Here is a 12,962-nt window from a genome sequence, read left to right as displayed (position 1 = left end):
GGACTGTCTCCAAGGGCATCCATAATCTCATGATTAGTAAACAAAAGAGTTTTTTCTTATATATATCTTCTTGGACATCTCTGTATAATTTTTACACGACATTTGCTCACTTCAAGGTTGTAAGTTGAACTAGTTTTGACTCTGGTTGTCTTGAAATTGTTGGCTTCTAGTATAGTATCACTTTATCTGAGCCCTTCTTGCTGGTCAATAGGTAGTTTTTATTTCAGCAGTGATTAGATTTTACTGTGCTAGAGAAAATGTTGACATTTTGCTGTGTCCAGTGTCAGACAAAAACACAGCAGAGTATTAAAAACCATCTAAATGCCTGTCAGTAAGGGATCAATTAAATTGTGATATCTGTATAGAGGTGTATATGTATGTATTTATGTATCTGTCTATTGAGCTACATATGAATACTATAATTATTAAAAATAACATCTATGTTTCTATTTTTGTGGAAATAACTGTGGATACTATTTAGTAGAAAAAGTAGGCTAAAAAACAAATGTATAATACGTATTTTATGGTTTAAATAGGTGTAGGTTATATCATGTTATTTCCTTATTTTGTATATAGTGTTTTGTCATTTGTAGAGCCCTTTTACATATGTTTTTGTTTTGAAAATGGTGACCATTTGAGATATACAAAAAAGGCAGGTATAATGTTACGGGTGAGAAACGAATAGAGAAATAACATAGTGAGGCAATAAGAACTGGAAAGACTGAGAATCAAATATTGGCTATTACATCCTGACACTGCTTCTTGCTATCTGTATGTCATAGGACCTTAATTTCCTTATCTGTAAAATGGGGCTAATATCTACCTCATAAGGTTTTGCTGGGGGACTAAATGATAAAGAATGAGAAGTGCCTATAAGGTGTTTGATTTGTAGGTACCTGTAATCAATGAGTAATGAGTAGTTCTTACGAATATTATTAATTATAATATTAATGTTTTATAACAACAAGAGTTTTTCCTCCCCTAATATTTATTGCTGCATAACTACCCCAAAACTTTGTGACTTAAAACAACACTTCTTAGGCGGGCCACAGTGGCTTTGGGAGTAATCCCAGTGCTTTGGGTGTAATCACATTCCTTTGGGAGGCTGAGGCAGGAAGATCGCTTGAGGCCAGGAGTTTGAGACCAGCCTGGGTAACGGTGTGAGACCCTGTCTTTACAGAAAATTAAAGAATTATCTGGGCATGGTGGTGTGTACCTGTAGTCCCAGCTACTTGAGAGTTTGAGGCAGGAGGATCACTTGAGTCCAGGAGGTGAAAGTTGCAGCAAGCTATGATTGCATCAATGCACTCCAGCTTGGGTGACAGAACAAGACCCTGTCTTAAAAAAGCAAACAAACAAAAATCATACCTTTATTATCTTTTCATTTCTGTGTCAAGAATTTGGGGGTGGCTTTGCTCTGGTTCTCTCAGGAGGTTGCAGTCAAGCTTTTGGCTAGGGTTACTAAGGCTATATCATCTGAAGGCTTGCCTGGGGCTGGAGGACCCATGTCTAAGATGGCTTGTTCAACATGGCTGTTGGCAGGAGGCTTTAGTTCTTGGCACTTATACCCCTCCGTAGGGCTGCTTGAGAGTCCTGAAGACATGGCAGCTGGTTTCTCCCCAGCATGAGTGATCCAAGAGAGAGCAAGGCAGATACCATGGTAATTTTTCTGACTGAGCCTGTGCAGTCACACACCTGTGGAGTTATTTCTGCAAGGTAATAGATTAGCCTTATTCATTGTCATAAGAGTCGTCTCACTCTCCTCCCAGTTTCTGCCCTTGTCCTCAATGTGGTCTGTTATCCATGAAGTAGCTGACGGCCCTTTTAAGACTCGAAGATGATGTCACTTTCTGGTGCTTCCATGACACTCTAAGTGAGAGCCACAGACCTCACTGCACCCAAGGGCTCTTTGTGTCTGACCTACCCTCCTGTGATTTTTCCCAGTGCCCATCTGGCTCCCGTCCAGGAATCCCACCTCGCTCTTCCCTCTGCCTCCAGTGCTCTTTCTCTAGATAGCTGTCCCCTATGTTCGGCAACTCTGTCTCAAATAGTACCTTCCAGGGACACTGTCTAAACTTTGTGTACATATATATATATATATTTATTTAGAGACAGAGTCTTTATTGCCCAGACTGGAGTGCAGTACAGTGGCGCGATCTCAGCTCACTGCAACTTCTGCCCCCCAGCTCAAGCAATTCTCTTGCCCCAGCCTCCCAAGTTGCTGGGACTACAGGCATGTGCCACCACACCCACCTGATTTTCATGTTTTTAGTAGAGATGTGATTTCACCATGTTGGCCAGGCTGGTCTCGAACTGCTGACCTCAAGTGACTGACTTGCTTCAGCCTCTCATAGTGCTGGGCTTACAGGCCTGAGCCATTGCACCTGCCCCAAACTTTATATTATTAAAATGTTTTTTTTTAGACAGTCTCACTCTGTGGCTTAAACTGGAGTGCAGTGGCACAGTCTCTGCTCACTGCAACCTCCGCCTCCCAGGTTCAAGGGATTCTCCTGTATCAGCCTCCCTAGTAGCTGGGACTACAGGTGTGCAACACCACATCCAACTAATTTTTGTATTTTTAGTAGATACAGGGTTTCGCCATGTCGGCCAGGCTGGTATGGAACTCCTCTCCTGGCCTCAAGCGATCCATCCACCTCAACCTCCTGAAGTGCTATAATTTTGAAGGGATTACGGGTATGAACCACCGCTCCCGGCCTCTGTGTCTAAACTTTCAAAAACCTTTGCCTCAGATGCTTTGTTCAGCTTCCCTGCTTCCATTTTTCTCCTTTGTTCTTATCATTGTCTCACTCACTCTGTTTTTAAATTTAATTAATAAGAGAAAACCCTCTCTTATTAGACTGTGAGCTAAGAGCAGGAATTTTTGTCCATTTTGTTCACTGCCACAACGAATGGTCTATTTGCATATCCGTGAAGCCATTTTTATGTTAATATTTAAGAATGTAGGTGTTACCTTCCCACACAAATATGGTTGAAGTTAGCATACCAGAAACATTTGTAATTCATCAATACAGTGTGTTATTTCTTGCCCAAGATTACTAGATTTGATTACTGGGGTGAAAAAAAAGAAGGGAAAGTTTAGGAGTTTCCCTTATGTGAACTACTTCTTTTGTGAATTATTGCAAGTTAGGTATGTAATTCAGATGGAGAATTAAAATCTGTGGTGCTATAGAGAATTATAAGAAGAGCCATTAGGAGAAGCACAAGGTGTATATTTAAAGACCCATATCTTTTGTTTTATTGACAAGTAAAAAAAATTTTTTTTTTTCCTGAGGCAGAGTTTCACTCTTGTTGCCCAGGCTGGAGTGCAATGGCGTGATCTCAGCTCACTTCAATCCCTCCCTCCTGGGCTCAAGTGATTCTCCTGCCTCAGCCTCCTGAGTAGCTGGGACTATAGGTACACGCCACCACACCCAGCTAATTTTTGTATTTTTAATAGAGATGGGGTTTCGCTATCTTGGCCAGGCTGGTCTTGAACTCCTGACCTCAGATGATCCACCTACCTTGGCCTCCCAAAGTTCTGGAATTACAGATGCAAACCACCATGCCCAGCCAACAAGTAAAAATTTCTGTATTTAGTGTGTACAACATGATGTTTCTAAATGTGTATGCATTGTGGAATGGCTCAATCCAGTGAGGTACTGTGCATTACTTACCTGTTTTTTTATTGTGTAAAAACACTTAAAAGCTACCCGTTTTGTTTGTTTTTGTTTTTTTGAGACGGAGTCTTACTCTGTCGCCCATGCTAGAGTGCAGTTTCATGATCTTGACTCACTGCAACTTCTGCCTCCTGGGTTTCAAGCAATTCTGCTTCAGCCTCCCGAGTAGCTAGGATTACAGGCATCCCCCCACCCCCACACCACCTAATTTTTGTATTTTTAGTAGAGATGGGGTTTCACCATGTTAGTCAGGCTGGTCTTGAACTCCCGATGTCAGGTGATCCACCTGCCTTGGCCTCCCAAAGTGCTGGGATTACAGTTGTGAGCCACTGCACTAAAATCTACTCTTAACAGTAGTCACTAAGTAACCATGTTGTACAACAGACCTCTGGAACTTATTCTTCCTAACTCAAATTTTGTATGCTTTGACCAAGAAGACCTGTATCTTTAATGTGTTGACTTAGAAAAGACCACACATATTGTGAGGAAAGAGGTTCTGTATAGAAGTATTGACAATGGGAGAAGCAGAACCACTCTTCCATTCACCCGAAAACACTGACCAGGCAGCCAGGAATTGTAGATACAGGTTTTCTAATGGCTCATTCAGCCACCGTCTGCCAGCTATGTGCAAGTTACTGTGCTTGGTGCCTTGGGAGTAGACAGGGATGGACTGCCCTGCCCCCTAAAAGCTCAGGAGGGAGAGGCTGCAGGATGGCAAGGATAGAATGCAGTCACAGGCTAGCCAGCTTTCCTGGGAGACAGTGGGATAAGCTGATGTCTGGCAAGGAGAAGCAGTCAGGGAATGGGGTGGAGGTGGTGGCAGCATCTAGTAGAGCATTGGAAGTCATGAGTAGGACTTCAACAGGTGGAGAAAGGCCCCAGAACAGCCCGTGCCTTGGATGCTGCTGGCACTTTAATCCTCTGAAGATCTCATCAGAAAGTAGATTCTGATTCTGTAGTTCAAGGGGAGGAAGCAGAGATTCTGCATTTTTCACAAGCTCTAGAGGACAAGTCTCTAGAGGACCACAGAGCTGCCTGCCTCTGCTTCCTTGACCCATGAGGTGGAGGCCGGCCTGGAAGCAGTTGGCACAGGCTTCAGATGCCACTGAGCGGAGCGGAGCGGGGCGGGAGCCCAAGACTTATCTGGCTTTAGGTGTTTCAAACCTTTCCTCAATCACAGGGTCATTAACTCCACCTTTGGGCTCCTCCTTGTCCTGAAGTCCCCCTTTAAAAGTTCACTTGGCATTTTCCATCGATATCTATTTGAATTTATGATCTATGAACTCTTAGGACATATTGCCAGAATGTTACTTTGGTCCTTCAGAAAGAAATTTATTCTATTATTGGTAGATTTCTTAATGTTTTCTAATAAGCTACCATCTTCTTGTGATCAAGTTCAAAAATACATTTTTAAAAACCGCATGAATTAATTAGGGGGGCCTCTTGTTCCCTCCTAATTGGGGAAAGAGGAGATTATACCAATCATTCTTTTAAAGCCATCAGGAGTCCCAGTTAACCTGTGTGACCTTAGCAGGAACCACCAAGGTAACCTCAGATAGTGTAAGTCGAACACCATCAGGATTCTGCTTTCCCAGTGTTTGGCATAATTGTGGTAGAGACCATGAATTAGAAACATACATAGGCAACACCCACTTACTGATGGCAGGAGAAGACCTAAAAACATTGTGTGGAGGTATTTCTGCTTCTTCCCAAGGACCAGCGGTTTACACCCCGGGGGCCAAATCACACCAGATTGATTTCAGTATATGCGGTGGGGCCTTCACTGTTTACACTGGTAATTGGATCCTTTCATTAAGACCCTTGCACCTGTTCTTGATGTAAGGCTTGAAGCTGATCTGATTTCCAACAGTTATGGCTGCCATCCCCAGAGGAAAACTCGGTGGCAGTATGTTGTTGTTGTTCAGTGTTATTTTAGCATGGTAGCCACGTATGTCCACAGATGTATACTAAATATATATATACATATATGTTTCCAATTTTCTTTCTAGATCTTGGCCCTGATTGCGTTTATCTGCATAGAGACCATCATGAAGTGCTCCCCCTGTGAAGGCCTCTACTTTTTTGAGTTTGTGAGCTGCAGTGCATTTGTGGTGACTGGAGTCTTGCTGATTATGTTCAGTCTCAACCTGCACATGAGGATCCCCCAGATCAACTGGAACCTGACAGTGAGTACAAGCAGCCACTCTGGCCACGAATGGATCACGCGGTGGTTGGCTCCAAGGAAAAGTTGAATCTCTCCAGATTGTATTTGGTTCTAGTTCATTTTGATCCTTAAATATTCCATTACAATTCAACTGTAAAATTTTAAATTCTTTACTGGGTTGAGTAAAACTACAAAATAAACTGAATCTTAACTAATGGGAGAAACATCATAACAGAATTATTTTGGCCACTTCAAAGATGTCATTTCAATTTTGTGATCATCTGAGAAGACTGGTCATGTTAATCTTTGCAGAATGTGGGAAATAAAATACAATGAAGACATTTGCATATTTTTTAGACTGGACATAATAAGAATATGGATCCTGGAAGAATTGAAAATATGAATGAAAATGCCGATAACTTGCAGAGCCTAGGAATATTATTAAATTCAAAGGAACTAGAAGGACCCTGGGGCGTTTGGTGGTTTGATCAGAAAGACCTGAGTGGAAACCTGCCCTCTTCTCCCCATGGTTTCGGTTCTTAGCCCTGTTTGGCCACCCTTGTCAGTCAGATGGGAAACACAGGGCTCGTCAGTCCCAGACCCCCTTTCCTGGACTGTGTCCTTACTGTGCTGAATGAGAAGGGGATTATAATATCATTTGGTTTTCTTGATATTTATTTGCAAATTAGCCTGTGCAGGAGCTCAAAGGGAGTTAGTCAGGGAGATCCATGTAAGCACTGTCAGCTGCCTTACCCTGCTGTGCCTGTGGGAGGAGAACGCTGTGGGCACCTCAGCTGCTGAGAGGGAAGCAGGAGGAGAGCGCCGCAGACCAGCTACCCTTGCCTGAAATCCGGAGCCACACAGAAGCCACACATGGCTCCTTCTGTCTTTGGCTGCTTCTGGGCCCATGAGAAAGTGCGGGCCCCAAGGGGGAGGCTGGAGCTGCCACCTCCCTGGCAGGGCTGCTCTCCTGGTATGCCCTGGGGCCTGCAGTGGGGAAGGTCCTCCTTACAGGTGCTCCCTGGGTTGTCCTAACCAGCACAGACTCCTAAAGGAGGAAAAATTTAAAAGGGAGTTACTGATCTAGAAAAGTAGATGTCTGTTGAAAACTTAGCTGTTTTTTTGTCTTAGCACCAAAACCTGAGAAAAATGTGGTGGTATTTTAAATTTAAGCTCTAAAACCTCAAGATAACTAGAAGCATTTTGTCTGAGTTTTTGTGACAGGTTTTAATGTCTTAACTATTTTTAAGATGAGGTTTATGTTATCCATAAGAATGTTTATAGAGCGTGTAGTAGACAGTTTAAGAGAACTTTGCAAACCTTCCCCAGTTAAAATGCTCATACCATGGATGCAGGGTCAGGGTCAAGGTCAGCATCTTGTTCATTGCTGTCCTACTTGCTTCGTGTTCCTGAGGCCTATCAATAAATACTTGCTGACTGAAGGGCTGGGCTGTGAAACCCTACGGGAGGACCTATTTGACAAGGAAGCAGCTGCTGGAAAGGTTAAGACTATAGGCATTGAGTCAGACACACCAGGCTGGGTTCAAGTCCAAGGTGGCTGAAACAGGCTGTGCATGACCCTGGGCAAGTCGCTGAGAGCTCTGCATTGGTGAAGTATCAGCACTGGTAAAGTGGAGATAATAATCTCTTTTTGCAGGTTTCTTTTAAAGTATAAAATGAGGTAATGGGTATAAAGGCATCTGGTAAGGCCTCAAACCAGTGGGCGCTGTGGCCAGTGCAGCAGTGTTAAATCTAACCTGAGTAAGAGGTGTCCTGGCAGGCTGCTGTTAGGTTACCCACACTGTTCCCCTGTTGACTTCTACCGGGTTTGACTTGACTCCCTTAGTTCTGTTTTGTCAGTTTTATCTGATAGCCATTAATCTGTTAGAAGACTTCATGCTTCAGATTTCTTACTAATTTATACCGGCCTTTATCCCCAGAAATACCTACTTTTTTTGGTTGTTGTTGTTTGTTTACTTGTTGTTTTTTGATATGGAGTCTTGCTCTGTCACCCAGGCTGGAGTGGAGTGGCATGATCTGGGCTCACTGCAACCACTGCCTCCTGGGTTCAAGCGATTCTCCTGCCTCAGCCTCCTGAGTAGCTGGGATTTCGGGCTCATACCACCACACCTGGCTAATTTTTGTATTCTTAGTGAAGATGGGCTTTTACCATGTTGGCCAGGCAGGTTTTAAACACCTGGCCTCAAGTGATCCACCCACCTCAGCCCCCCATAGTACTGGAATTACAGGTGTGAGCCACCGCACCCTTCCCAGAAATACATATTTCCCAGAAATACATATTTCCCAGAAAAACCACCCTTCCCAGAAAAACCTCCAGTGAGCTTTCTGGAATTCTGCTTTTTCTGTTTTAATAATGAAAGATTTTCCACTTGTTGACTACCACACTACCACATCACTGGTCATGTTGAGGTGCATCTCTTCCTCTGGGAAGCTGATATTCGTTCTTTTCTTCTGGGTGGTGATGATGTGGTCACTTGACAACACTGTCCTGTTCTTTGGGATCCATTCCAGACTTTCCACTCTTTTGGAGCAGATAAAGGCTGTGTGCTTGCCCAACAAAAGGGTATGTGCATTACATGAACTTGAGGAGATGGTACCTATCTTTTTTTTTTTTTTGACATGGAGTCTTGCTCTGTGGCTTAGGCAATGGCGCAATCTTGGCTCACTGCAACCTTCGCCTCCTGGGTACAAGTGATTCTCCTGCCTCAGCCTCCTGAGTAGCTGAGATTACAGGTATGCACCACTATGCCTGGCTAATTTATATATATATGTATGTATATATATTTTATTATTTTTTTGAGATGGAGTCTTGCACTGTCACCCAGGCTGTAGTGCAGTGGCACAATCTTGGCTCACTGCAATCTCCACCTCCTGGGTTCAAGCAATTCTCTTGCTTCAGCTTCCTGACTAGTTGGGACTACAGACATGTGCCACCACATCCAGCTAAATTTTTTTTTTTGAGACAGAGTCTCACTCCGTCACCAGGGGCCAGGCTGGAGTGCAGTGGCACGACCTTGGCTCACTGCAACCTTCACCTCCCGGGTTCAAGCAATTCTCCTGCCTCAGCCTCCCAAGTAGCTGGGACTACAGGTGCGTGCCACCGCGCCCACCTGATTTTTTTGTATTTTTAGTAGAGATGGGGTTTCACCATGTTGGCCAGGATGGTCTTGATCTCCTTACCTCCTGATCTACCTGCCTTGGCCTCCCAAAGTGCTGAGATTACAAGCGTGAGCCACCATGCCCGGCCTAATTTTTGTTTTTTTTAGTAGAGATTGGGTTTCACCATGTTGACCAGGCTGGTCTTCAACTCCTGACCTTAGGTGATCTGGCCACCTCAGTCTCCCAAAGTGCTGGGATTTCAGGGGTGAGCCACTGCGCCCGGTTGAGATGGTACCTATTAAAGGCAGCTGATGTCCAGTGTTCTCTTAGAGGGGTGAAAAAGTGAGCTCCTCAGGGCCGATCTCAGTTGATCAACTTGCTACAGAAGGGTTAGCCTTGGCTGCGTTGTGTTTCTCTCAAAAGGTGGTGGGAGTATTCAGAGTATTTTCGTCCCCAGGAGAGCCAGCCTGATGATTAAAATAGGGTGTGATTGGTATAGATTTAAAAACATAGGTCATTCCAGCAGCCCAGGTTGACATAAATATGGATGAGAAATGATAAATAAGGAGGACGACACATAATTTTCTACAAGCATAATTTGATGGAATTTGAAAGATTCCATTAATGTCAGGTTTTTGGTTTGGGTTTTTTTTCTTTTTTAGATGAATTGTGGGACTTGTTTGATATGTGTTTTCCTCTGTGTCCTAGGAACTCACATATTCACATGCTCCACCTCTGTTTACTTTGATTAGTGCCACTCCTCCTTTCTACCTCTTCCCTTCCGGGATGTGGCGCTGTCTAAAAAAGGTGTGTCTGATCCTCCTCCCATCCCAAAAGCCTGCCAGTGGTTCTTACTCAACTAGAACCAGAGCCCAGGGCCAGCTCAGCCACACTTTCCTGAAGAGGAGGTCTGCACCTGCCTTCTCTACTTCCGCCTCTCCTAATCTCTCTTTTCTAATCTCTTATTGTCAAATACTAAAAAATTATGAAAGTAAGTATACAGTTTAATATACAGCCACCACCTGGATCAACAAATAGGAGATTGTCAACACCCCAGAAACTTCCCATGTGTATTTTCCAGCATACACAGCTCCTGCCTCTTCCCCCAGTCCACCTTCCTGACCATGTAGTGGTCTTGCCTGATTTGTCTTCAACCCAGTCCAGTCTGGCAGCATTGCAAGTCCTCTGGTCAGGAGCCTGGGATGGGGCCTCTGTGTTCCTGGATCCTCTGGTTATTCTTGGGTTTTCACTCCACTCAACGTCTTGGTGGTGTCTGCTATGGGGTGCTCTGTCCTTCTGGCCATACTCTCTCATCTCGCTTCCTGGAACCCCACACTGTCCTGTTTTTCTTCTTCCACTTTGGTCACCCTTTCTTAGTGGGCTCTGTGGCCCTGGAGGCCTCTCAGGCCTCTATCTCAGAACCTAAGCTGGGTGCTGTGGTGGGTTGAGAACAGTTGGCAGTCACCTGCGGTGGCCACTGGCTGAGCACTGAGCCTTTGGGCATGACTTATCTTGTGGTTTTTTTCTGACACCAAATGCATTTTCCACACCAAGTTGTTCTGTCATTCTTTGACACCGACTGGGTATTCAACAGTTCCTTTCTATTCTGACACTAACGCTCAGAGTTAGCACAGATCCCACAGATGAATTAGCACAGATCCCACAAGATGCCTCCACTTCAGACACAAGCTGCAAAAGAAGTGCCCAGGCACTTCTGTCTGGCTGAATACAGATTTGATGATTTCCACCGCCCCTCATCAGGTTCAGTCATTCTGTGCAGTGACTCACAGGACTCAGAAAGGTGCTTTACTTAAACAATCACTGGCATGTTTTAAAGGATACAACTCAGGAACAGCAACTTGGGAGAGATGCATAGAGTGAGGTCTGGAGGGCCTCAGATATAGGAGCCTCTGTCCCCACGGAGTCAGAATGAGCCCCACTCAGAAGCTTCCCAGACCCCATAATTTAGGTATTTTTTCTGGAGATTTCACTAGGTAGGCATGATTGATTGGCCATTTGGTGATGAAGTCAATGTCCAACTCCTCTAACTTCTCTGGAGATTCAGGGGTTGGGGCTGAAAATTTCAACTTTCTTTCTTTTCTTTTCTTTTTTTTGAGATGGAATTTCGCTTTTGTTACCCAGTCTGGAGTGCAATGGTGCAATCTTGGCTCACCACAACCTCTGCCTCCTGGGTTCAGGCAATTCTCCTGCCTCAGCCTCCCGAGTAGCTGGGATTACAGGCATGCGCCACCATGCCCAGCTAATTTTTTTTGTATTTTTAGTAGAGACGGGGTTTCACCATGTTGACCAGGATGGTCTCGATCTGTTGACCTCGTGATCCACCCGCCTCGGCCTCCCAAAGTGCTGAGATTACACAGGCTTGAGCCAATGCACCCGGCCTGAAAATTCCAACTTTCTAATCACCTGGTTGGTTTTTCTGGTGACCTGCCCCTATCCTGAAACTACCACCCACTTCCCACAAAAGTCTACCACCCCATTTCCACAAAAGTTACTTCATTAGCATAAACTCAGGTATGATTGAATGGGACTCATTATGAATAACAAAAGAGGCTCGTATCACTCAAGAAATTCAAGAATTTGAGTAAATATTTTTCATTATAGGACACTCATTCTTTCTGGGACCCAGTTTCCTCATCTATGAAAGTAGAACAAAATAACAAGTCTTGCCTTACGGGCATTTTGGATCACAATTAGGTTAGAACTCACTGGGAGCTATATGATTGGCACAGTGACTTCAAAAGATGGTAGCTACTATTGTCATCAACATTATAATTTTTCCTTTGATCTTGAGGCCATTCAAGCATAAGTGAGTGCACAGGATGGGCTGAGTGCTTGCAGATGTTCTTGTCTCCTTAATGTGTAGACCAGAGGCTAGAGCCAGCCACACAGCACATTGGTTTGGTAGCCAAGCAAGATTGCAGTGACAGCTCCAGGCAGAACCTGTGTACACATATTTCATCTGTGATCAATCCAGTTCAGCCTTGATTTGTTTCTTGGCCCAGGAACTCAGGTGCTTGATGCTAAGATTTGCAGTATTCCAGTATTGAGCCTTTCAAATTGTGTGAGTAGTAAGTGCTTATTGTAAAAACAAAAACAAAAAACCAAAAACTAGATGTTATAGGTAATGTTAAAAAAATCATATGATGACCCAAGAGAAATGAAAATTGTCTGCACAAAAGCTTGTAGGTTCATAGCTACATTATCTGTAATAACCAAAAAGTAGAAATAAATGTGCATCAACTGATGAAGGATAAATAACATGTGGTATATCTATACAATGGAATATTATTCAGTAATAAGAAAGAATGAGTGGCTGGGTGTGGTGGCTCACGCCTGTAATCCCAGAACTTTGGGAGGCCAAGGTGGGCAGATCACCAGAGGCAGGGAATTTGAGACCAGCCTGATTAACATGGAGAAACCCCATCTCTACTAAAAATACAAAATTAGTTGGGTGTGGTGGCACGTGCCTATAATTCCAGTTAATCAAGAGGCTGGAGAATCGCTTGAACCTGGGAGGTGGCGGTTGCAGTGAGCAGATATCGTGCCATTGCTCTCCAGCCTGAGCAACAAGAGCAAAACTCGGTCTCAAAAAAAAAAAAAAAAGGAAGAAGAAAAGGACTGAGAACTGATACATGCTACAATATGAATAAACATTAGAACCATTATACTAAATGGAAGAGGCCAGGCACAAAAGACATGTTATATCATTCTATTTATATGAAATGTCCAGAATATTTCTGGCAGATTTCACACACACACACACAAACACCCAGAATAGGCAAATCCATAGAGACAGAAAGCAGATTGGTGGTTGCCTAGGGTTGGGGGAGGAATGAGAAATAACTGCTAATGCGTATGAGGCTTTTTTAGGAGTGCTAAAAATGTTCTAAAATTACATTGTGATTGGATTGTATACTTTAATTGAGTGTATGTTATGGTATGTGAATTATATCTCAATAAAGCTGTTTAAAAATATGTGA

At 43.7% G+C, this 12,962-nt stretch overlaps 1 protein-coding gene across 1 annotated transcript in view; it reads left to right on the top strand.

The window, feature by feature from the left end:
• CMTM4 (CKLF like MARVEL transmembrane domain containing 4) overlaps positions 1 to 12,962 on the top strand; it is a 78,631-nt gene that overhangs the window by 51,584 nt on the left and 14,085 nt on the right. Inside the window, exon 2 of the mRNA XM_035281587.3 lies at positions 5,687 to 5,863. Coding sequence (XP_035137478.1) covers positions 5,687 to 5,863 — 177 coding nt within the window. The remainder of the gene's footprint in view (positions 1 to 5,686; positions 5,864 to 12,962) is intronic.

Source organism: Callithrix jacchus, chromosome 20, assembly GCF_049354715.1.
Source record: "Callithrix jacchus isolate 240 chromosome 20, calJac240_pri, whole genome shotgun sequence".
Taxonomy (NCBI): Eukaryota; Metazoa; Chordata; class Mammalia; order Primates; family Cebidae; genus Callithrix; species Callithrix jacchus.
Note: the sequence above shows the minus strand (reverse complement) of the source record. Positions and strands in the feature narration are given on the sequence as shown.